The 26759-nt window shown below is 45.3% G+C and overlaps 1 protein-coding gene across 35 annotated transcripts in view; it reads left to right on the top strand.

The window, feature by feature from the left end:
• RBFOX1 (RNA binding fox-1 homolog 1) overlaps window positions 1-26759 on the top strand; it is a 2169222-nt gene that overhangs the window by 1576786 nt on the left and 565677 nt on the right. For 6 of the 35 annotated variants that reach the window (XM_081089169.1, XM_081089170.1, XM_081089194.1 and 3 more), the window contains exon 1: window positions 15737-16955. The exons of 28 other annotated variants lie outside the window; for them this stretch is intronic. In XM_081089169.1, coding sequence (XP_080945295.1) covers window positions 16938-16955 — 18 coding nt within the window. In that variant the 5' untranslated portion in view covers window positions 15737-16937. Of the gene's footprint in view, window positions 1-15736; window positions 16956-26759 lie in introns of those variants that run through there. One more of the 35 variants, XM_081089190.1, reaches the window with a different exon arrangement.

Here is a 26759-nt window from a genome sequence, read left to right as displayed (position 1 = left end):
GGACCCCCCCGCCCCTCCTCCCCGAGTGCACAAATTTTTGTGCACCGGGCCTCTAGTAAATAAATAAAACCAGGACTGATAGTGTAGATGGGAGATATACAAGGTCCAGATAATGACTGTTTTAGGCCTCACAGGCCATATAGTTTCTCCCGCAACCATTCAAGATTGCCACTGTAATATTAACACAGCCAAAGGCAAAATGAATGAGCAAGGCTGGGTTCCAATAAAACCTTATTTATAAGAACAGGCAGTGGGCCAGGTTTGGCCCCTGGGCCATGGCTGGTTGATCTCTACTGGAGCCTCTGAAATGTGAATGAGATTTGTGTGGGAAGGAGGATGAGGGATTCCTATCAGTAGAGAAATCACTCACAATAAAAAGGCCTTGGACTCACATCAAAGAACAACAAAAATCATGCACAGTGATATGTCCCACAGAAATTAGCTCTCCACGAGTGGACACTGAAGACACTCAGACCGCCAGAAACACCTCCAGGGACAGCTCCCCTGCGAAGACAAGAAATTCACAAACACTTAAACATGTTTTACAAGAAGGTCGTCTTCACCAGACCTAGCATTTCACACTCCTCTCTACAGCTCTTATGTGCACCCCGATATTTTCAAGGCTGTTAAATTAATGAGGATGAAGAACAGATCAGGAAACCAGCCAACTTGTTACAGATTTTAATTTCCCCAAATGGATCGTGAGGCCTGGTCACAAGAAGGAAGGTCCGAGTAGCCACCTCCCTCCTCTTGGAAGCTGAGCCCTGTAACTCACATGCATGTTAACTGTTTGCCCTCCTCTGAGACTCCCGGGAATTTCCACACTTTCTCTGGGGAAGACGCCCATTACCCCGTTTAGGGCACTTGGCCTCATATTCATTCTCCCTTCCTCTTGCTTTAATTTTAGTCCATTATCCAGAGTCATCACACTCCTTTTCCAGGGCCAATCTGCCCCATTTCTGGTTTTATCATTAAGTCAGTTTCATTCAGCTTCAAGCAAAATGGCTAATAATGCTGACATTTCAATTTGTCATAGCCGCTCCTCATTTCTGTGACTGATGCCTCAGCACAGACTTTTCTTCCTGCTCTGTTCTTCTGAGATCTAAATATCAATGGGAGGGGGGGTGGGTAGGGGGGAGCTGATTCGATAGGGAAGGGGAATGGGGCAAGCAGGAGATAGGCATCCTGTAGTGTCCTTTACTTGGGGACAGAAAGAGGCAAGTCTCACTGTGACAGCAAGGCCACCCACCCTCCTCTGTGGCCTGAAAAGACCCTATCCAGGCTGTGCATGTGTGGAGGTGAATAGTGTGGTGGTGGACATATGCTTGCTTTTTGTGGCAGTCAGCAAACCCTCCTGACCTGAGCTAGCCAGCACTCCAAGGTCTCAGGTGTTTAGTCTTGGAGAGATGATTAATCAAGCCAAGGGCTCTGGATATGGCCAAGGCAGGCCAACAGGATTCTCTCCCTGAGACCTCGGATGCTGTCTTAGTCCTTTCTGGATGCTATAGCAAATTACCACACACTGGGTGGCTTGTACACAGTGGAGATGTCTTTCTCACAGTCCTGGAAGCTGGAAAGTGTGAGATCAGGGTGAAGAATAGTTGGTGAAGGTCCTTTTTGGGCTGTAGATGTCTTGTTATACCTTCACTTGGTGGAAGGTTGAGGGAGTTCTGGGGGTCTCTCTTCCATGGGGAAATGATCCCATTTCTGAGGGCTCCACCCTCATGACCTAATCACCTCCCATAGACCCACCTCCAAACACCATCCCATTGGGGGTTAATATATGAATTTTGGGGAGACACGCTCATTTAAACCATAACAGAGGTTGAGTGCAAGGATGCCCAATAGGGAAAAAACAACAACAACAACAACACATAACAAGGTGGTATTTGGTGACTTTCCACAGGGATATCCTGGAAAGACTGAATGAGGAGGGTCCCAGGGCTGGACCCAGAACCCCTGAGTCCCCTCCTTATAGTTGAGCCTGGTTGTCCCTCCCTCCTTTGAGTGCTCTCCTTTCCTTCCAGTGACCTGTTTTTTTCTGCTGATGTTAGAGTCCATTCCTTTGGCCTGTGATTAAAGCAGCCTCGCTGGTGGGCTGGGCTAACATACTAAACTTCAGGAGAATTGCAGAGCAGAGTTTGTGAAAGGTTTCCTAAAAGCCACCTCTTGTATTGTTTCCCCAAAATGGTTCCCTGCTGCTTCTGTGTATTTGCAGACCAAGCAAGGAAACTGCTTGCTTATGCCACACGCAGGGCTGGGTGTTTTACAGACATTTGCTCCGTTTCTTGGGTCATCATGAGCCTGCGAGGCGAGAGGATAAAGGTCTGTGCTTGGGGGTATTCATAGCCCTGTCCTTCCCTGCACAAGGAAGATAGTGTCCCTTTCGGTCACAAAGAGGCATCCAGGTGCCTGCAGGTAGAGGAGGGACGGCGTAAGCTCATCACACATCTTGGAGGTAATCCATTCCACAGTACCTGCCAAGGGCCCCCTAGAGTGTTCATGAAAAGTGACATTTTTCTCAAACCTAAGTGGTAAGACTTCTGGATGCCCTAGCCTCACCCTAGAGATACTGAATAACCCTGTTGTTATGGGCCGAATTGCATCTCCAAAAATTCATGTCCAAGTCCTAACTCCCAGTACCTCAAAATGTGACCGTTTTAGGAGACAGGGCCTTGAGCTAATTAAGGGAACATGAGGTCATATGGTTGTCCCTAAACCAATAGGACTGGTGTCTTTATAAAAAGAGGTGATTAGGGTACAGACACACCCAGAAGAAAGACCACCTGAGGGCACAGGAAAAGATGTCCATAGTCAAGTCAAGAGAAGGTACCTTAGAAGAAACCAACCCTGCTGACACCTTCATTTCAGACTTTTAGCCTCCAAAATTATGATAAAATACATTTCTGTTGCTTAAGGAACACCTGGAAGGTCTGCACCAGGTATGATGAGGGTGGCACTCATGTGCCCATTATCTCTGAGCCTGGCCCTGCCAACTGGAAAAGATTTTCACTTCACAAAACTCAGAAGGTGGTCTTGGAGGTTTAATTTAAACAGAGCCTTTCTAGGCAGCCAAACTTAATAGACCTAGTTGATTATCTTTTCTGTTGCTGTCCTAAGTGAATTATCATAAGCCCATTGTTTTCTACAACACAAATGTATTATCTTGCAGTTCTTTGGGTCAGAAGCCCAGCCTGGGTCTCTCTGGGCTATAATCAGGGTGCTGATGGGCTGTGCTCTCCTGGGGGCTCTAGGGGAAAGTCTATTTCTTGCTCATTCTGATGGTTGGCAGAATTCACTTCTCTGCGGTTGTAGAACTATCTCCATTTCCTTGCCGGCTGGCAGCTGAGGCCACCATATGCCTTAACTTGTGTCTTTTTTATGTCACCAAAGTCAGCCAGGGTGGATTGACCCTACCCTGCTTCTTTCATTGAATCTCTCTGGTTCATTCCTCATCTGCTTTTCAGGATTCATGTGATTAACTTGTGTCCTCCCAGATAATCCAAGATAATCTCCCCATTTAAAGGCCCGTAATCTTAATTCTATCTCCAAAATCCAGCTTGCTACATAACACAACGTACATAGCTTTCACACCAGTGGACAAAAGTCACATGGCCCCAAACCCTTTCACCCTATTCATGAGCTATCCCTACTCTAAGCGGCCTTATTCTTATGCATGTGCACACTGCGTGTGTTTACTCTGATCTTGGATTTGCAACCTCCATTTTCACACAGCATTTCCAAAGTCAGAGGCCAGCACATCCAGAACCACAGCCCCAGTTAGCCCAAGGTCGTCAGTGGCACAGGGTCCACCAGTGTCTGTCTGAGCTTCTTCTTTCACAGTCCCCATTGGCATCCGGTACTTCCCAAGTTAAGTCCAGCAATGGCAAATAAAGTCTGTGGGGGATGTATGTCTTTAAAAGCACTCACCCTTTAGTATTGTTGTATTATCTCCCTGTTCTGTTGGTTTCTACTCACAAAGTTAATAAAGTAGAGAATGAAAATGTAAACATTATTTAAGCAATAGTTATGTATATTTCACCTAAGTGTTGAACAACACACATGAATGAATGAATGAATGAATGAATGAATGAATGAATGAATGTATTAGAATGAATGATTCTAAAATCTCCTGAGAATGGCTATAGCATTTGGAGCCCTGGCTCTTCCTCTCCTCGCCCACCTCTGTGGGCTAAAGATGACTTACTAAAAACACTGATGCACCCCTTCACAGGGGCTATTTTTTCTGCCTATGAGATGCATTCCACTCATGCCCAGAGCAAGCCAGAAGCTTTGAGACCCCTGGAGGAGGCACTGTGCTCAGGATGGACAGGGATTGGGGGATCAGTACCCTAGCTTCCTCACCTTTTGGGTGGGGTAACTCTGAGGCGTGTACTACACCATCGCCCAGAGTGCCACCATAGGATTAAATGCCAATTTGCCATAGTGCCTCACTTTTCCATTCCTCTGAAGATGCTTCCTTAGGTCAGATGTGCAATTAGCACTTGCATTTTCCCCAGCTCTGCTTCTAGGGAGTCCATGCTGAAGTCATCCCATCACCATCTTGAGAAACACCATAGTTTAGCAGCTCCATCTAGCAAGGTTTTCTGACCAGCAGGTCTTCCATCACGCTGGCTTTTATGTGAAAATATGTTGGCCCACCCCTCTACTTCTTCTCTTCTATAATACATCACTGCTATTCTGGAGGGAGGTCTTGGATTATTGAAGAGATTTGAAAGCAGCAGGAGTTTGATCTTCCCTCATCTGACATTTCCCAGCAGTTAGGAAAATTGCGTTAAGCTGACAAGATAATTGGGGCAGGACACTGCCCCGTTCACGTTTGAGGAGGCCAGTGCATTTGCTGCTTCAGTGTGCATGCTTGCATTTGCTCCTGCCGCGATTTCTAATTTACAGGTTGCTTTTAAGAATGTGGAAACCTTCCTGGATAGAAAGCACAGAGTTATGGTTTCTGAAAGCTCATCTGCCTAGCATTCGACAGATACAGGCACAGAGTACTCTGCTGGTCACGACGTAGAGATTTAGATATTCTGGGCAATGTTTATAGTGTTATTCTCAATGGCTGTGCACCCTGGATCTTGGTTGCATATGTGGTTTGACAAATTTAAGCCAAAGGTATGTTTTTGTAGAGGTCTGAATTAAACATAGCGCTTTTCAAGAGAGCAGAGTTAACGTTTAAGTGGTTTTGATTAACCTGGTTTTGCTTAGTTGCTCCTAGATATCCTAGAGCAGAGCCATCTCCCTTCGCATAACGTGATTTGGGAGCACAGCCTTAGGAAACAATTTTCTAAGTAGCCAAGAGCATCCTGCCCAGAATATTTCCCCAAAGTTGCCTCAAACTAAAGAATTGAGATTTAGCCATTTTCCATGCACAGCTACTCAGGTGGTGCAGATTGGAAAATTATAATCTAACTATAAAACACCAAAATAATTAAGGTTGGCAAAAAACAGAGATGATGAGGTTGGGGTAGGGGAGGGGGTGAGGTGGGCAGCGGTTCAGGAACCTGGGAGTTTGGAGTTTGGGAAGTGTATAATGCCTGCAGTTGTGCCCAGACTGGCATGTTGTCAAGTTTTCCTCTGGCTATGCTTCCCATTGAGAGCAACTAACTCCCAAACAGGCTAGACTTTCATGAACATGAAAAATGTGAGTCCCATGTGGTTGAACACTCAGTAGGTTCTTCACAAGCTAAGCTAAAGCTTCCATCCTGAGAAATGTGGGTTCTTTGGCATTACAGAGCAATTGTTATTCTAAAGCTTCTATTAAGCATCTAGGAAACACCACCAGAAAAGTCCATATCTTACTTTTTAAAGCAGAGTAAGTCAACATTTGCCTTTAAGGGCCATGGAGTTGGCTAGATAGAATCCACCAACAGAACTGAACAACAGAGGAGATAAAATATTTGAAGTAAATTAACAAAGGCTCAATGATCTGTGGGAATTATTGAGCCATTTAAATACATGTGATTGGAGTTCCAAATAGAGGAGAGGAGAAATAGAAAATTGGACAGAAAAATATTTGAGGAAATAATGGCCACAAGCTTGGCAAATTTGATTAAAACATCAACCTGTACATCCAGAGAATACAGGAAAAGGCAAGCCGTCTAAATGAAAGAAATAGCATACCCTGGCACGTGATGAGGAAATTGTTCACAACCACAGGTGTGCAGAGTGCTTTTTCTCAATGAAGATCTATCTGCTGTGCAGCATGCGTCTGCCACCTGAGTGTAGGCGAGGAAGACACAGAAACACTGTGCAAACTTCCGGGATTGGAACTGGTGAGAGTGGGAATGATAGCAGTGTCAGAGGGAAGTCAAAGAGAATTAAGGAGGAATAGGCAAAGAGAGGCAAAGGGCGTCACCAAAGGGAAGAGGAGACGTAGGGCAGGCTCTAGGATAGTGAAGATGTAGTTCCAACGTTATTGAAAGCGTCTCACTGATGAGACTGAAGCTGTGAGGTTAATCACATTGCAGAGTTCTTTTTTCTTTTTTTAAAGAATAGTTTATTGATATTTAGAGAGAGAGAGGGAAGTGAAAAGGGGGAGAGAGAGAAACATTGATCTGGCTCCTGCATGCCCATGACCAGCAACCCAGGCATGTGCCCTTGATCTGCAGGAGGAAGCCCAACCAACTGAGCCACACCTCTCCTGGTCACACCAACAGTAAAAGCCTTTCACTGCTTCGTGATGACCCAAGTTTTAAAAGGTTAATGGCTATTCGTTTTAGTTAACAGTTTTTTAAAGCACTGAAGGTTGCCAAATAGAACTCTACAAAAGGGTTGTGAAGTGGAAAACTTGGCTGTTGTGTTCCTTTGGGACACATTTTTGAGCATGAATATATAATGATTGGAAAAGTAGTTACTGATTTTTAAAAAGACAAAGGTTTTAAATGACTATCCAGATTTATTTCTTCTCTTTAAAAGACCAAAATTTAAAAAAATAAACAAATAAATTGAAAAATCTAGAAATTTGGGCCTTGAATTTCTACATAGAAATAATTTGTTGAAACTAAATATCTGTTGCTTCATTTTAAATGATGCACATACTATAGATTTTCAGTTGCTATTTATATTCACACTTGTGCTTTTGTTGTTGTTGTTATTTAGATTTAACTGCAATCTTAGTTAAAAATGGAAAAATAAGATAGGCAAAGAAGAGTCACATGGTCCATAAAATACAGGATACTAGAGGCCTGATGCACAAAATTCATGCAAGGGGCTCAGCCCTCCCAACCCCTTGCAGCTTTGGTTGGACTTCACAGCATCAGTTTCATCCAGAAGAGCATCTGGAAGGATGTTCGGAAGGTTGTTCGGCTGTTTGGTCTAATTATCATATTAGCTCTTTATTATATAGGACTGGAAGCCCGGTGCACAAAAATTTGTGCACTGGCGGGGGTTGGGGGGGTGTCTCTCAGCCCAACCTGTGCCCTCTCACAGTCTGGGACCCCTCTGGAGATAACCACCTGCTGGTTTAGGCCCACTCTCCTAGTGGCAGATGACACGCCCAATCCCACAGTGCCTGCCCCGTCTCCACTGGTCACACACGGCAGGTCCGGATCCAGCACTGGGGATCTCACTGCCACCCACCCCCTCCTCTCCCCTGCCCCGGGCCACACATGGCAGGCTGGGATCCCACGCTGGGGCAGGCGGCAGCTCGGGATCGCACTGCTGCCACCCCCCCACCCCCCCGCCCCGGGCCGCACAAGGCAGGCCCGCATCCCACGCAGGGGCAGGCGGCAGCTCGGGATCGCACCCATGCAGGACTGTGCAGCCGGATCTGCCTGCAGTATGCAAATTTAACGGCCACCTTTGTTGGGTTAATTTGCATACTCTTCTGATTGGCTGGTGAGTGTAGTATAGGTACGGTCAATTAGCATCTTTGTCTTTTATTAGTGTAGATACCAAATCTCTTTGTGGAAATGTGGAATATTTTCAAATGTTTAATATGCAAAAACTATACTACAGACCCTGCCTATTTCACTCAGCTATATTAACTGTGTAACACGCACCCCCCCGGACCCCCTGCCCTGAAAGCATGTTCCTTTCTTTAACTGCTAGCAGTAGAAGTAGCATAGAGAAAGTGTAAACACTTCTAAATGCCACCTTCCCATTGTCAACCAAGAGGGTGTGGTAGGTATTAGGGATCACATCAGGGATCCACCACTCTAAAGTCCCATTCCAATGTCATGGTTGATATACCCACTCATATACCTCTTGAAAGCCCTGGGGATAATAGTTTTTTGTTCAGCTGAAATCTCTCTTGAGACCAGAAAACAGGCTCCTCATTGTTGTTTTAGTTAAACACTTACTGTCTGAACAATTTTCTCACATTGCATTTCTAGAACAGCTTGGAAGTGTGTACTGTTAGTAGGTATGGGTGGGAGGGGTGGGCCAGACACCAGGCTGATCTTGGAGGAGGGCCGTTGAGTGGAGAAAACCCAGAGGTTTGCCTTGCATAGAGTTATGATGCAGCTATACTCCTCTGCTCAGAAATCTCTTCTATGCCTGTGTAGTTTGAGCTCTGGGGGAATTTTCCCTCTAAGACAGTGGCTTTCCCGTGGCACACATGTCCCCCCGATCAGGCTAGTCCTTGTTCAGACAATCCGTGAGGGCCGATGTTGGCATCGGTGGGCAAGGTAGCATCAGTCCAGTAGCTTCAGAAAACATCAGTGATCTTTATGTTTAACTGACCAAAGTAAATGCTGTTTTGCAAACCGCAATGAGTTTTATGGGATGGATTTCCTCAAGAAAGCCAAAATGAGAAATTTAGGTTCATGGAGGCGGCAAAGCCAGTGCATTTATTAGCATCCAGGGTGAAAGTCTCAAAGATTAATCTGTGAATAACTGTGCCATTTGTAACATCATAAACATGTTCTAATGGGGAGACAGTGCGGGGGAATGGGAGGATTTGCAACCTGTCATCACAGCAGTGCCTGGATCAGATGTGCTACTAAGGTCCTCAGCAGATATTCAGTATCGCGTTTGTGTCTTCTTGTTATAATTTGTACCGTATTAGTAGCATCTCACCATATTAGTGAGGTCGAATGTTTTTAAAATGATATCTCTTGGGTGGATGGAAATGGAATGTTCTGAGATGGTGCAAGTATTAGTCATATTAAACTTGCCCTGTTAGCAGCTTGCCTCTGAACTGATACTTAAATGAGGTTTTAATATAAACAAAATGTACTTTCGAAATGTGCTTCCAGCTACAACCAATTTCTCCCAGTCCATTAGCCACTTTGCATCCACTTTTAAGAAACTTGAGATTGTGGGTTTGAGGAGCCAAACTGTTTGCTCAACTCATTAAGTCAAGAAGCGAGACAGCGAAAGCGAGGGCTGCGGAGTTTCCCAGGTGACACTGGGCCCCACCTTGCAGCCCAGGCACGGCCACCGCTCCCAACCCAGGCAAGCAGCTTTCCAGGTGTCCCTGCCTGTACCTGCCGGAACCACTTCCTGCCCTTCCCTTGGATGGGGCAGGAGGCTGGTGACTGTATCTTTCTGCTTTGATATTTCCGTGCTCTTTGGATTTCAAGTCACCGTTGTTATGCGGAAAAAGGGAGCCAGGGCACCGAATGGCCAAAACACCTGATGTCCCACTGCACAAGGTGGTACAGTCTCAGCAAAGCTGGTTTGAGAATCTGCTTAGGAAGTGGCCTAAGGTAGGCATGGTTTGACTTTGTGAAATGGCTCTTTCACCCACCACGCAGACATTCTTGCTAATGTCCTCATAAGGAGGCAGTATCTGGGACTGTCTTAGCAATGCACAGGGACCGGGTGGCTTTGAACCATAGATGGTTGCTGTCTCCCAGTTCTGGGTCTAGAAGTCTGGGACCCAGGTGTCAGCAGTGCCATACACTCTTCAGTGGCTTTAGGGGGGACTCTTCCTCGCTGCTCCTGGCTTCAGGTGTATGCCTGCCCTTCCCTCCTCCAGGTCTTGGGCATTCCTTGGTTTGTAGATACATCACACCAGTCAGATGCCATCTTTGCTGCGTGTCTTCACAACGTTTTCCCTCCGTGAATATCTGTGTCTGTGTCCAAATCCCCCCCCCCCCCCCCCCGCACTTTAGTAAGGATACCAGTCATTTTGGATTCGGCCCACCCTATTAACTTCATTTTAACTTGATGACCTCCATAAAGACCCTATTTCCAAATAAGGTCCCCTTCTAAGGTACTGGGCATTAGGATTCCAACATATGGTTTTGGGGGACACAATACACCCCATGATAGCAGGAAATCTCTATTCTTGTACATTTGTGCCACACACTGCCTCGGTCACAGCACCAGGGGCCCTGCGGTATAATTCACTGCCTTGTGGGATGTCGAACCATCATTGGTCCTTAGGGAATGAGAATCTTTTCCTGGGAATCAGGCTTTCTGACTTCCAGAGAGCTCCACACACCTCTTGGACCAGAGCATGGAGAAAGCAAGGATGATCTGTGTTCTAAATCCTAACATGACCTGCTCAGTTCCTCGAAAATACATATATACCTTGAGAAAAAAGCCAGCATGCTTGCCTTCAAGGGGCTTCCAGATTAGAGGGGTATCATCTTTAATGTAAAAATAATAACAATTATTATTGTTGTTGGCATTGATACTAATAAATGCATATGATTCCCTGAATGCTTACGCTATGCTCCGTAGTATGTTCATGCTTTTACTCTTATTATCGCATTAAGTCTGCCCGCAGGCCAGTGGTGTGGAGATTATCTTATGTCCCTGATGCCGGGGAGGTTCCCTGACACACCCAAGATTGCACAGCTGTTGGAGCTCCAATGTAGCATCAGAACCAGACTTGCTGGCTCCTCCTCCCATCTGTACATCCACCTCCAAGGCCAGGGACTGCCTGTGTGCATGGGCCAAGCCCAGGGTCACGAGCCCACTCCTGCACGTGGCTCCATCCGCCTGGGCCATGCACGCCGAGATGGCTCTGAGGAGCTATCTTAAGAGAAGACCACTGTGTGTCCCTGGAAGAAGTGCAGGCGTGGACGTTGGGTCAGCAGAGTTGAAACAACACACACACTGTACCCAGTCCCCGTGGCTCACTTGGTTGAGTGTCTTCCCATGCACCAAGAGGTTGCTGGTTTGATTCCTGGTCAGGGCACATACTCATTTTGGGCTTCCTCCCCAGTATGGGGCATGCAGGAGGTGACCAGTAGATGTTTCTCTCTCATGGATGTTTCTATCTCTTCTCCCTCTCCCTTCCTCTCTCTGAAATCAATACAAGGAATTACATAAATAAAACAACACCCAGCCATTTCTTTGGCAAGTCCTGCACCAGCAGGACCAGTGTTGTGCGTCTGCCCCACAGTGTGCCACACAGCACAAGCCCCAGGCACAGAAGGAGACGTTGAGCAGTGCAAAGTCCTTCTTTGTCAGAGGCTGTAAATTCTCACAGAACGTGGAGGCGGTGTCACATCTGTTTCAGTCTCTGGATAAAGACAAATAAAGTGCCATAGTGAGGAATTATCTCATAAGGGCCTTTGCCTTGTGTTGGGGAGAGAACTAGGAAGATGAGAGAGAAAAATAACCATTGGCCAGCTTGGCAGGAGGCAGACCTCTGGGATACAGGATATGTTCCAACTCTTGGTCTGGGTGGTGATTACATAGGGGTGTGTGTGTGTGTGTGTGTGTGTGTGTGTGTGTGTGTGTGTGTGAAACTACACACTGCAGATCAGTGCACTTCAATGAATGGTGGTTGCCAGGGACTCCGGGAGAGGGCCATGGGAAGTTGTTGTTCAGCGGTACAGAGTTTCAGTGTTGCAAGATGAAAAAAGTTTAAGGGATGGGTGGTGATGTTGGTTGCAAAACCATGTGAATGAACCGGATGCAGCTGAAAGTGTACACATAAAATAGTTATGTTACGCATTTATATACCTTGTTATATATGTTTTACCAAAATAAAAAAAAAATGGTGCACTTTACTGTATCAAAATGATTCCTTGAGCAAAAAGTGAAAGTGGAGTAAGTAGAATAAAATGTTCCATTGCCATTGAACTTCGGCAGTCACCAGGAGGGTTGCACTGATCTTGGCTAAGTCCTCGCAGAGTGAGGAGCAGCTGCAGAGGCCTGGCCGGGGTGTCCCAGCAGACTGTGGACCCCCGGGTGCAAATGGGGTATTTCCCCAGGGCCTTGCCCACCTTCCTGTAGCTGCTTCTGCCACCCACATCCTGTAAGAAGCAGCCTGTCCTTGCCCTAGCAGAACCGCCTTTACTATGATTTTAACACCAAAGAGATGACTATTTCTATTGAACAAATGTAGCAGAGCCTCAGTCCACAGGAAATGTGTGTTTTTCTTCCCTGTGGGTATTACAAAGTTTGCCAGTCCTGCCCCGTGGCTCCTGAAGCTCTCTGGCCGCCTCAGGACTCCTCGGTGATTGCTCACTCAATGTCCTGGGATCCCGGCCTTGTTCGCTTGGGGTGCTCTCCCAGTTTGATTTTGTCGGGCTGCGTGTCAGCATTTTGGAACTGGCTGCTGTTCTGCCCAGCATTAGGCTGGGCTTGGCATGGCTGATGGCACGGTGCAGTGAAACCCTCTCCGTGGCCACCTGGGCCTGGCCACTGTGGCTTGTTGCCCGAGGATTGCAACAAACTGCAGACTGGGGTTATCACTCTCACGCTGGCTCACAGGCATAGTCCATTACGAGTGGCCAGGGGGGCCTTGGGGATTAGTCATTCCCTAGATGCGTTCCCTCAGCGGCTTCTCAGGGCTCTTGGAAGGAGCCCCGGCCCCACCCTGTGCTGGCTAAGGCCCTGCACTGAACAGCTCTTCGCCTCACACTCCAGCCTTGCTTCTCACCAGCTGCTGGCTCCAGCCACACTGGCTTTATGAAGACCCAGAACATGGGTGTCATTTCCATCTGCAACCACAGTTTATGTTCCCAACCTTGGCCTGTATAACCCTGGCTGCTCCTCATAGACACTAAAGGAAATATGTGGCCAGCTTCAGAGAAATTCATATCCAAATGCTGGAAAAATCAGAGCACTCATTTCTCACTAATTATGGGAATAGAAGTAGCAGCAGTTTTTATATGGAGGGTGATATTTATATGCTTAATTAATTTGATCATTGAGTGCCGAACTGATATTTGATAACTGGGTAGAATCTTTAAAAATAATTCCTTGTGCCCTAGCTGGTTTGACTCAGTGGATAGAGCATCAGCCTGCGAACTGAAGAGTTCCAGATTTGATTCTGGTCAAGGGCACACGCTCAGGTATGGGCTCGATCCCCAGGAGCGGGGAGTGCAGGAGGCAGCTGATCAATGCTTCTCTCTCATCATTGATGTATCTCTCTCTCTCCCTTCCTATCTGAAATCAATAAAAGTATATTTTAAAAGATGAATAATAAATAGATAAAAAAATAATTCCTATTTGAGCCTGAGAACAAGGCACATTAAATGTATCCACTATAACAGTAGGTCCTGGCCTATCAGCCAGGTTGCAAAGGAGAGAAAAACTGGGTTTGAATGGAATGTTTAAGTATGTTTACTTTGTTATTAATATGATCTATAAAGGAAGTTTTGAGAGGTGTCAGTAAATAGAAAATGTCAGTCTGCTTACTTGAAGGAACAAGGTTGGAGGAATTGATTGAATAATCACATTGGTTATGAGCAGAATTTCAAACATAGAAATAATTTACTGACACACCCCCCCCAGGGGGCAGCCTACTGAATGTTCTATTCCGTCTGTTTAACCTCCGGACTCCAGGATAGAGGAATCAGAACACCTCCCAAATCTGATTTATGGGAAACAGCTGTCTCCTGCTTGTGTCAGAGTGATAAAATGTTTCACCATCTTGGGGGAACCTTATTCCTGGCAGAGGGGCCACATGTTCAAGCAGGTGGGAGGATGAATGGGTACACACGGAAAAGACGGAGAGGAAGTGCAGCCAGGTGAACCCTTTGTGCTAACTGAAGCTGAAGATCCAATGTACAAAGCAAGCAAACAAAAAAACTCAAGAAATAATAGGTACTGATCTCTGATCTGTATAGGCAACCAAGTCTAGACAGTATCCACTACTCCATGAATCAGCTGTGTTTCTTTGTTAGCTTTGTGAGAGCTTGTTTGATAAGTCAGTTCATTAAATCCCATGTGCAATAAATAATTTATCTCATTATTTATTTGGAATTGACTTACTGTTGAATCCATCTTCTATCCCACCTGCCAGGTAGAATGTTCACTTTCAGCCATCTCACAGCCCTCACTTTTCCTAGGCATGTGCAGAGGTCTGAGTGGTGCAAATTGCACTACCAAGAAGACATTGGGGATGGTTCATGGACCATCAGTTGATAGTGGTTACCATGGCAACATCTCCTATCAGCTGCCCATAGTTTCTCTTGGAGTGGTGGCTCAGTTGCTTTACTGTCTTCCTTAGAGATGATGGCTCTCTGGTGAAGCTGGGGACTCTGGCTCTTAGCATCCAGCCTGCCTGGGGCTTCATGCAGCCCTCTTTGTCTTGGGAAACAGAGATCTCTGCCTCATGCAAACTGAACGGAGCACCTCTCCCACCTCCTTAACTCTCAAAGGCATGGCCACTCTACCAGTTACCTTTCAGGTGTTCTACTGTCTCAGCCACCTGTTCCAATCTCTCCCATGTACTTCTGATCCAAAGGTTATAAACTTAAAAACAAAACACAGGCAAGTGAATGGCTGTGGAAGACTTGGTATAATACAATCAAGACAGGCCAGTCTTTGGTGAATAGAATAACATAATTCAAGTTCAAAGATATTCAGATATAATTAAATGAAACACAACATTCTACTGATCAGACTGCCAGTATTCTCTTGACTTGGGCTTTAGCTAAAGGAAATTAAACACACACACACACACACACACACACACACACATGCGTACACACACACACACACAGTGTGCCTCTGAACCAGGGCAGTTGGCCACCCTATTCTGGATCCTATTTGCTGTGATTCAGGGGCCTCTAAAATTCTGTAGGCAGGATAATGAGCATGCATGATTGAAATTTTACCAGTCAGTGGCTGTGTGATTATTTTCTTGCCACATGGAGGTAGCTAGGTATGAGGATCTCTCCCTTTCTCTTGAATGTTATGGCGTGGCAGCGGTTCTCCCCAAATTGCTTGGCCATTATGCATCTTGATTGGACTACCTGCAGGCTATTTTAACAAGTGCCTTGCAGCCTGCCCAGTGCTGCAGCTCCATTCACAATTTAGCGAATGCACGTTAATTGTGTAGGTGATATTCTGCCTTGTGCAATCTTACATGGAAACGTAAACTGACTAGGGTCTCCGTTCGGCAGTTTCTCTGTGTGGTGTGTAAATATATAAGGAATGGTCAAACCTCAGACCTGAGCGAGAGATCACGTCCACCCCTCCCCCTTAAGGTATGAGATGCATTTTAATATTAATTTCTCCTTTATCCATCTATCAATAATTGAGCACTGCATCAATTAATATGCCGGGCAAATTGCATTCCCCATCTTCTCCTCCACGATGTATTTCAGTAATGGAGATAATTTTCAAGATAAAGGATACAATTTAAAATGGATTAAGAAGAACAACTAATAAAGGAGGATGGATTCAGGGAAGAGGGGAAAAAAAAGTGGGATACTTTTAGGAAATCTTAGCTGTGCATCCAAGCCTGTGGATTTTTATAAGGGGAGCCTGTGGAAATTACCAAGTTTTATGCACACTGCAATTTTCCAGGTCTGTAGTTGCAGAGGATGAGGGAGGAGGAGGAGGAGGAGGAGGAGGAGGAGGAGAAGGAGGAGGAAACACAGGCAAACTCACCCTGCGCCACACACACACACACACACACACACACACACACACACCTCAAATCTGGCCTCCTTAGGAGGAGGGTAAACGTATCATCTGCATCCGTGGGTCAGGAAGGCTCAACATTTGTGCTACCAAGTCTTTCTGCGGCTTTGCATTTGCCAGGTTCAGTTGGTGGGGTTTGGTTCTGCTTTTGATGAGCTGAATTGGCCCAGAGGCCTCACAGGCCCATCCCCCGCGCCCCCTCCTGCAGGGCTCCCGGTTCCAAGTCTCCACCCTGGCTGCAGCCCTGCACTGGGATCCACTGCCCTGCACGGCGATGGGCTGGCGGCAGCTGCGGGTGCAGGCAGCGGGCAGCAGGCAGCCGGGGCCGCAGTGACGCCGCGGAGCCGGTAGATGGCTGTAGACAAGTGTGCTGAGCCCTGTGGTATCCAGAGCAATGAGTCTGGGGAGGCCTTGACCGGACTGGATGCTGCTTTTATCTGAAGTACATTTAAAGAGATAAAGGGGAAGCCGGGTTGCTGCACGTGTTCTTTTCTCTGCGGCTGGAGCTTTACTTTGAGTTAAAAAAAAAAACACAATTTCTCCGCGGCTGGCCTCCCCGAGCCGCGGCTCTGTGCAGATGGGCTCGCCTCCCGAGGATCGGCCGCCTGCCTGTCAATTCCACCCGTGGGGATTTCCGTGAACCTCCCACCAGCGCCAGGAAAGGGGGTAGCGCCCGCCTGTGTATGACTACACCACCGCTACTATTATTAATACTACCAGTGACATCGGGGTTTGTTTCCGCCACTGTTGCCGGCTGCCTAAAGTGTCCGGATTTGCTCATTAAGCAGCCACACCAAGAATTTGTTACCTAAGCAGCCTTGACAGGAAAGAGAGGAAAGGCAAGAGTTAGGAAAGAAAGAGAGCGAGAGGAGAGGGAGAGAAAGAGAGAGAGAGAGAGGAGAGGCAGCCTGGAGCAAGTCACATCACACACAGTGCCACTGAAGGAATGCTGGCCTCGTAAACTCACAAACAAGCACAACAAACCTTGTGTAAGGAAAGAAGAGGGACTCTGAGGACTTGGCAGGAAAAGGCAAGATTCTCTACCCACTGGTTTCAGACTGTCTTCCAGATACTCTTGGTGAAGTGAGGAGACTTCTGTTTGCTGACAGAGAGCCCCTGATTTCTCTCTCAAGATGATGATGTATTTGTGGGTAGGTAGTCTCTCTCTCCTCTCTCTCTCTCTCTCTCTCTCTCTCTCTCTCTCTCTCTCTCTCTCTCTGATTAATAAATTGACTTGGGGGATAAAGATTGCAACCCAGGGTAATCGCGTTCTGTGCGAGGTGGTTCTGCTTGCGGGGGGGTAATATTGTGCGCTGTAACAGTACATGTGCTTCCATTTCCAGTGGGACTCCAGGCAAGACCTGGTTCATTAGGATGAAGCTGCAATTTTATTTTCAGTTGCAAAAAGGAAAACAAACAAAAAAAAATGTGTGGGGGGAATGCATGGCTTTCTCTTTTCTTGAAACACCATGATGGTGAATTCAGGGGGAATGAAAAAGACAGAAAAGGTCTGGGAAGCCGGTTCGGGCATGAAGCGAATTCCGCATCACTTGTAGCTGTGTGGGATGCCATTTAATTACCAAGAATGAACTGCTCCGAGTCGTGGTGGCTTTTTTGTTTGTTTTATATTGTGTGTTTTTTCCCCCCTTTCTCAAAAGTGACTTCTTATTTGTCATGAGGGGGCTGCGTGTTGTCGATGGGAGTAGTGTGTGTCATTTGCCTTAACCAGACATGTGTTTGGATGTGTGTATTTCACACGGTTGGATTGCAAAAGGTGGATTTTCGTGCACTGGTTCTGGCTTACTGAGAAATAGTGTGTACTTATTGTGTGTTTGGTTTTTTTTTTTTTTTTTTTCTTTCCCAGGAGATGGCATTAAAATAAAAGCATCGAAGTGGTAACCTGTACTTAGGAATTACAATATCTAACTGTTGAAGCAATTTAACAAATACTCATCTAGCATGAAAGCCTTAGAAAAATCCCTTAATCATGTTCCCAGGGACGCATATATGTCCTCATTTCGTTTGGCCACTGGAGGACTTGTGTGCATCTATCAGCCCTGTAACCCAAGGCCCCGCTCTGTGATTTCATGTTAAAAGACGGGGTGTTCCCTGCCTTTCCAAGGGAGGGAGGCATTTGCAAGGTGAAACCCTCGCTCTGTTTTTCATCAACATTATCATCATTGTTGTTTTCCGATGTGCAGCGTACTTAGAAAAGCCTCTTTGCATGCTTCTCCTTCCAGTCACACTTCTAGGTCAGCTCAGCCCCATGAACTTGCCTTTGCTGTGAGGAAGAGCGCCCCTGTGTTGGGTTCTTTGTTAATCACATTGATTCTCTGACCTCTGAGGGTGTCTCAGCCCGCCTCACCCCTCAGGGAGCTTTGTGATCTAGATGTTTTTGCTCCTCCACCTCTTTTCTTGTGGACATTTTCTCTTTGTAGTGACTTTAGCTCCGTTTCCACCTGGCTTATTTCTGCGGAATCCGGTACAGTGAATTCTGCCACTTGGGGACAGACTGTCTCTATCACTATTTTGCTTTCATTTTAGGGCAAGTTTCCTCGTCTCCTAAAGAAGTCTTTGGGAATATACAATCACCAAGTGGCATACACTTAGCATACACTTAACAGAGATAGTTTTATCTAAAAACACTGAATCCTCATGCCGTTGATGTTTGCTGGCGGAGGTAGAAACGAAGAACATTTTCTGGGTTTACCAATGTTGATTTCTAAGCACTGGGGACGTTTGTCACCTGGGATCACGACCTCAGTTATTAAGGAAATAACTGCATGCAAGTATTTCAGGAAAAGACATCTATTTTGGTGTTTATTGTGTGAATGTACTTGGATGAATTGTAAACAACTTTCAACTCCTTCAGGCTGTGATGGTAACGGTTTGCTGGTCACACTGCTTCTCCGAGTTCCTGAGTGGTGGCCTTGATTTTACTTATGAAGTTTGCTGGGCCTTACACAGGTGCATATTTGCAACTCAAAGCAGGGGGGAAGCAGGGCACCTCGCAGGCCCTGTCCCAGGTCCTGAAAGCTTGCTAACCTGATTCTTAGTCCTTATTGGTCCTTGACTTTGGAAAGTAGCCTCTCTTAATTCCTTTGTGCTTCCCTCGGATCAGTGCTTTTTGGTGCTACGTGTTTGTATGAACCGCATTTGTCAAATTGAAAAGTGGTTACTACCTGCCTGCCCTGTGTTCACATCTTTAATTCAGGTTTTTTATTTTGTTCTGCATTCAAAAAATGGCAGAGACTTGATATGGGAACAGCTGGGTCCATGCTGTGTAAGGATATATGAATTAGCAAGTTAGCATTAATGCTGGGATGTTGGAGGGTTTCTCCGTTCTTTGCTCCTCTTTTATGCGGAGGTTCTGCTGTTGCCTTCTAGTCTGTAAGTAAAGATACTCTGAACGTGGCTGATATCTCTGTGTAAGAGCTCATCTTGCTTTAGGAAAATCAGCCTCAGCCACATCCATGTATGAAAATAGTGTTTGCTGCTCTCTCATGGATATAAAAATGAAAATGAAGAGACATGGAGATACAGGGAAAGATATTTCGTATTCCGTTTATTCCTGCCATTGTTTCTTAAATTTGTTAAGTAGGCTCTTTCTATGCACCTCTCTGTGTTAATAGCACATGATTTCAGTGAGTACATTTTTATTAAGATTGACAACTTTTGGCGCCCAGGGAGGTGGAGAAGCAGTGGGGGGCAGCCTTCCTTCTTTCCCTCTCTTCCCACTCAGCCACATTCCTGCCTGGGGGTTGTCCTCTCAGGAGGAGAGGGAGGTGGTGGGATGCTTTGCAACATTACTGATTAACAGCACAGTGCAGCTTCTGCAAGCCCAGCTGATAATATCCTTGCAGATGTGCAACCCTGAAATCACGATACCATCTAACATTCATATATTCTTGCCTTAAATTTGTTTAAGAAGTTTTTTTTTTCCTATAAAAAATAAGATGAGCAGTTTTTGGGGTGCTTTATTTCCCCTGCGTGAGGATCGGTTGGTGTGCAGGGAAAAGAAAGTTAAGTATTCTGGCAGCATTTGCTAACTTCTGGGTCCAGGAGGAGAGAGAAAGAGCTTTCTCTGAGGACTCCCAGGAAAAGCATGGGAGTTGCTTTTACTGCTACCCATGCCCTAAAGGATAAAGCCTTCTTGACCAGCACAGATTCCAGCTCTCCTGTGGTTATTTATTCCGCATGTGTTAGTCTTTCTCGGGATACAGCTGAGTTGTGTCTTCCCGGGCTGGGCAGAACAAGTTGGTCACCAACCCTTGCTCATCTCATTCAGAGATAAGACACCATGGGCCCTGTCCCTCATGTCCTAGACCAGATAGTCCCCAATGTAAACTCCACTGCAATGGGTGTTTGTGCTTGACTCTGAAACCTTCTCATTGCTCTTTATTTCTTTACACTCTTGAAATAGAGCACCATTTCCATTTTATTATTCATTCTGACATTTTCTTCTTGCTGTACCAAGAGCTCTTGCTCTCTTCCTTTTACTTGTAGATGAGATAATGCAATGCTAACCTTTTCTTATCTTTCTTATCATTTTATAACCTATTCCCATTTTTTCATAAACAGAGTTTTTACAAAGAGTCATCTAAGCTTAAACCAGGAAGAGAGGGGCCCCGGCCATAGCATTTCTGAGTGATGTTGGAAAGATGGGGAGCATTACCTCAGTAGGCGGCATCACTGCTTTGGACACTGCATTTCAAGCACATAAACAAAGGGAATAAACAAGAAATGCATTATTCTTTCTGCAGGATCCAGGATCCTGTATATCCCATTGTGTGTTGCCCTGGGCAGAAACTCCTCCAACCAGAATATTCTATTACCAGCCTGCACACTGATGAACCTACCTGCAGCCTCTCTCCTGCATGTCTGTCTCATCCCGGCAGTTGGAGAACCTCTGCTGAATTCTCCATTTTCTTTCCAGATGCCTAAAGCTTCTTCTGTTCTATGCTGCACATGTTAGCACTTGGTTGTAAACTGATGATAGAGTTCCTGGTTTATAGATTCTGTATAGATTAGAGGTTATGAATAAATTATAGCTTAAACCACATACAGTTGCTTTATGGTCTGGGGCCTTCATATCCATTTCATTTGACTATTTTTTAAAGGGCAGGAACAGCATCTCTTCCTTTTTTTAATGTTGCTTTTCTTCTTTATTTCAAGCAAACGATACACGTGCCTTTTGTTGTGAAACTAGTCAATAAGAAGAAACCAAACAACACTAATTCTTTTAGCACCTAAGATAGATACCTACATATTAACATATAGTTCATTTCTAGTAGGTACTTTTTTTAAAAGGTAGTTTTATTGATTTCAGAGAGGAAGGGCGAGGGAGAGAAAGATAGAAACATCAATGATGAGAGAGAATCATTGATCAGCTGCCTCCTGCATGCCCCAAACAGGGATCAAGCACGCAACCTGGGCTTATTCCCTTGACTGGAATCGAGCCTGGGACCCTTCAGTCCACAGGCCAATTCTCTGTCCACTGAGCCAAACCAGCTAGGGCTAATAGATACTTTTTAATACACACATAGGCACATGCACACACTTATTTATTTATTTTTTTAATTTGGAGACGGCACCGATGGTAAGGTTTAAAACTCATACCGTTGATTTATTAAAAGGGTTTGTTGTCATTTGTTTGTGTCTGCTGTGTGTGTATGTGTGGAGGTAAAAATGCTATCACATAAAAAGGCCATTATCAATGATGAAACATTAAAATGTGAAGGAAGAAAAACGAGAGCCCCTGAGAAAGAATCTTCTGTTTGGAAAAATGAGATCATACTGCTTTAGAACTCACTGCTTTGTGAACTGCTTTTATCACTTAACAATTTGTGCCAGTATTATGCACAACATCATTTTCGATGCATGCTTGAGTAGATGGTGTTCCAAGGTATGGAGAATCCGTAAGGTAACCAGTTCTTTCATTGTCGGTTGTTTCGGCTTCTCAATATCTTTCCAAGTATCTAGCCGGGGGTTAACGTGTGTATTAGGCATATACTCATTCAGCTTGTTGATGACTTATTAAGGGTTGATTGAGCACACACTGTGCTGGGCCCTGGGAATGCCTGGTGACACGAAGACGTTCTGAGAATGAGGAAGGGCTGGACATGGAGGGCTGATTGTTCGCGTCACAAGCTGTTGACTGAAGTTTACAGATGTGCTAATTATTGGTTCCAGATTCAGATATTTGCTCCCCTTTGCCAAATCGAATCCTGGAACCTGCTTCTTTTCACTGAGATGTCTGCTTCCGCTTTGGTGGACTGGAGGCCCAAGTATGGTCTATTTTTTTTTTTTTTAAGTTACTTGGCCCATTAATTTAGTGGTTCTTTTTGTGTGACCTCGTGCTAGAAATTGCTGGTGGCAACCAAAGGAAACAGTTTTTGTTGTGGTTGTGGGGAGAAAGACTTTAGTGCTTTATCCTGAAGCTAAGAATGCCCATGCTCTTTATGACTGGACAGCTTTGTAGCAAGACACCTCGGGAATGCAAAGATGACTCCTCTTCCCACCAAGAATTCTGATTCAGAAATTGACTGCTATGATCTGGCAGGATCTTTCAGCATCCACGCTGGTCACCTATCTCAGGTAGGGGCTGCGGAGAATGGACCCAGCTGACTCTGATTCTTGTGACGAAGATACTCCTCCTTACTCATGTCTTTATTTTTCTTGACTGTAATTTCTACTGAAATCTCCTCGATTGTCTCCATACCACCGTGTGAGCTCAGAGCCCCAAATATACTCCATTCTTTCAAACACTCCGGCCATCATTCCCCAAACCCAGCCCACCTCCTCTTCAGTACTCCAATAAATGGAACATCTGCTGTGTTGCTTACAGATATTTCGGGCTCTTTTCTTGGCATGGTTAAGTGGACAGTACCCATATGTTGAGATGCTCTTCAGGTAGAAGGAGGGTGATTGGCCCCCATGAACATCCCAACCTTCTGATTGATAAGAGGAACACTGGATGGCTCAAAAGTTAATGAATGAGAGCTCATTATGGATTACCTCTTCGCCCCTCTGCCTTAACCATTCATGGCCTCTACTCACTGCAGACTCTCTCTGGCAGAGGGAGTAATACGTTATTTTCCGCTTGAGCACCCAGAAGCCATTGATGTAAATTGATCGGTACTTTTTTTGTATTTTTCTGAAATCCTGTTTACATGCACATTCCTCTTTGTCTGCAAAGTGATTTGTACCATAAAGCCCCATCCATTTTTCTTTCCAATCTAATAATGACACTAAACTCATTGAATTCTTGTGTCTAAAGATTCTTGCAAAAATAATGGTTCAACTATATAGGGCAGCAAAGATAGAGTGCTGCTCTGGAGGAAACAGTAAGAAATGGGCCAATGCTTTCTCTCAGTAGGAATTCTAGGCAATAGGTTTGTACTTCTTCCTGATTTATTTTCGTAAAAGCAAAACCTATTGAGTATTAATATAAAAGGGTGCTGAAGGCTTTATGTTTAATTTTTAAACATAGTTTTTGGCCAACTCTACAGATTCTTTAGCTCTAGAGGATCATAAAAAAAAAAAAAAAAACAACCGACAAAAAAACTGACTTAATGTGAAGCAGCCCTTCTAGTCTTCATTTTACATTTTGAGTGGTGTTTCATATGCCTTTAGAAAATTTCTCAAACCCTCAGACAAATACTTGATCAAACGATGCGGGTTTGAAAGACATAAGCAAATTAGTTTCTGTACAAACCTGTGTCCCCATTCAGAGAAGAACAAATTGAAAAATTGATATTCAATACCAACAAGATAATTCGAGGAAGCAATAGAGCATCGTTTTGACAACTAAGGCACATGACACTTTAAGGGCAGGTGGAGAGACAAATGCACATTGCGCTTTCCATTTATTATCCGAAGGCATCTTAGGTGGGAATTCAAGAAAGCACTCGGGAAGGAGAGGTGGTGCAGGAAAAGCAAGATTTGGAGATGATTGGGGGAAATTTAATGCTATTTCAAGGGGCGACGTGGATTGGATAGAATACACCAAGGCCATCTTTGCATTCTGTATCTCATGTTCCCCATGGTTTTCTCACTTACAGTCAGACTTTCAAATTTCATGTATTGGATTGACACCCCTAGGTACCTTGATGGAGGATTTCTGTATTCCTTTGCAGTTTGTATTATCGATATATTGTTCAGCTGCCCCAACATCTTGCGAGTGGATTAAGTGGTATAGCTAAGATGGGAGATGGCCTCATACAAGGGCAGAATATAAAAGAGTGCTTGTGTGTGTGTGTGTGTGTGTGTGTGTGTGTGTGTGTGTGTGTGTGTGTTGAGGGAGATATTGAAGCAGAGAAAGAGATCTCTTTGCTTACCTTTAAATAAGTTGCTATGGATAACCTTTGGATTATCTGTTCTCTTTGATTACCCAAAAGTTTTGCTGCCATTTTTTAATACCCAAAGAATAGATCTCACTTTCCTGATACATCAAAAGTCAATGTGCATTGCAGAATAATCTTTTATTATTAAAGAGTGATATGCAATTCTGTTATTTGCACATCTGTTTATACTTTATTGACAGTGTTTATTATTCTAAATAGAATGTTCTATCTTAATAGAACACATGGCAAAAAGAAAATGTGGTAACATTTTATCAGTGATGTGGAGTTGCATGCTCTCTTATACTTGACTGCCCCTTTTCTGTTTCTCTGAGCTACATGGTGAGTCCTTTGACATGAGGAAGTGCCCGAGCCTTCTCTGTGCTTGGATGTCATGATACACAGCAGGTGGGAGCTCCCAGTAGGTTAATCCATGGTGATCATGTTTACAAACTCATAGTACATCACTAAGCAATTAGACATTTGTTCTTAAACTTTATTTATTTTTTTGTTTAAAAATAATTACCAAGAGTTTCCAATGTGTCAGATACTGTATGAGCTGAGGGTTGGGTATACAGGGAGCACAACGTGGTCCTAATTCCCATGGAATTTATATGTAGTTGAGAAGACAGATAAAACAAACTACAGCAAAACAAAGCAAAATTGGTCATGAAGGGGCAAAAACATTAGGCAAAGTGTTTCCGCTGAGATTCATGGTTGCAAAACTAAGTTGAATGCTAAAGGGTAGTGTGTGCGCTCCCACACCTGACTCCCAGAGCGACTCTCAAGCCAGGGAGATGCAGGTGGCCAAGCCATGCCGGCCATTGGGACTTCCGTTTCCCAGACCCAGGCACCTTGTGGTCCCTCCATGACTGACGTGACTGGTGACTGAGGTGCCCACTGGTGGCTCCAAGCTGATGTCCACTATGACAGCCACCCCCGGGGACTCACCACACTCCTCCCAGTATAAGTGGTCCTGAGGAAGTTCTGAGGGCAGTTCTCTCACACCTGCATTGGGTCACCTCCCCATCCCTGAGACAATTCCTGGGACTTCACGTCCACGCCTGGGTAAAGCACTCACTGTTCGGAATCTGAGAGCAGGGCTCTGTCCAACCAAAACATGAACTGAGGGCAGCGGAGAAGTGGTTTCCTGGGAACTAGAGAAAAGCGATGACTGGAAGGAGAAATGGATGAAATGGATGCCGGTGAGGTGAGAACAACAGATGCGCATTATACACGTAAATCAGCATTGTCATCCCAGCTCGCAGTGACCCTAAGACAGAAAGAAAAGGGCGCTTGGGAGGCGTGTCAGGAATGGTCACATGGGGCAGGCCTCCTCTGAGGAAGGGTGTTCTCAGCTGGGACCTGCAGCTAGTGGCTCTACTAAGCAGGAAGCCTCTAGTAGAGGGGGTGGCAAGAGGAGGTGTGTGCAAGGATGCTGCAGGGGGCCGGCTGGCCACAGTCAGTGTATGAGGGAGCTGGGGCCAGAGAGAGCTCTGAGGTGGGAGGGAACCACATCACCCTGGGTTAGAGCAGCGGTTCTCAACCTGTGGGTCGCGACCCCTTTGGCGGTCAAACGTCCCTTTCACAGGGGTCGCCTAAGACCATCCTGCATATTAGATATTTACATTATGATTCATAACAGTAGCAACATTACAGTTATGAAGTAGCAAGGGAAATGATTTTATGGTTGGGTCACAACATGAGGAACTGTATTTAAAGGGCCAGAAGGTTGAGAACTACTGGGTTAGAAGCTCACTGCCTTCTGCCCAGCATCAGTGACCCACATCTATCATGCAACACCCTGGAATTAAAGCAAGGAGAGACGGGGCCCTACCAGGAGTGGCGGAGAAGACTGAGGGAGTGAGCCTTTTTTTTTTTTTCCTTCCTATTTTCTTTGAGCAGTGTTAGAGAATCTGGTAGTTCTTTTTCTCCTCGGGCTTTAAGCACCTCTCCATGGGGGACAAATGGCCAAATCCCCCCCAGTTTGACTTTGCTACCACTCTTAAAAGGCAAGCACACATACATCCTCAACCCCTGCTTCTCTGCACCCAGCTCTGATTTATATTTTCAAAGAAACCTGATCCCCAGGCCTCTGCAGTAACTCCTCAGCACGTGCTGAATCAGCAGGCTTCTGCTCCTGCTCATTTACCAAAAGCATCCGATGGGGGTGGGGACAAACTGCATAGAGAGAAATGTGGGGTATGTTGAAACTCCGAGGTCTCCTGCAGGGCTGGGGGAAGGGGCGAAAGGCCTTGAATGAATCACAGTGCTTTGCACAATGGGCCACTCTGTCTGGAGCGAGCACTCTTGGTTGGAGATCAGAAATACAAAACAGTTTAATAATAGTGAGTGTTGTTAGGCATTTCAAGTATCTTCAAGGGCATTTGACTTAAATGAGCTCAGTGATGGAGTATTCAAGTAAGGAGAGTGTTGTTAATGTGCTAAATTAAAAGGCTAATCAAAGAGGCCAGCGCTACAAATGAGAGCAGGAACACAATTAGTTAATGGAGGATTGAGAGCCAGACAGAGGGAGGGATTTTTTTTTTTTTTCATATGCATGATAGCTTCACATTTTCCCTGAAGCCCTCAACATTTTAAACCAATGAAAAA

Source organism: Myotis nattereri (genome assembly GCF_964212035.1).
Source record: "Myotis nattereri genome assembly, chromosome: 4".
NCBI lineage: Eukaryota > Metazoa > Chordata > Mammalia > Chiroptera > Vespertilionidae > Myotis > Myotis nattereri.
This window is presented reverse-complemented; position numbering and strand designations above follow the sequence as displayed.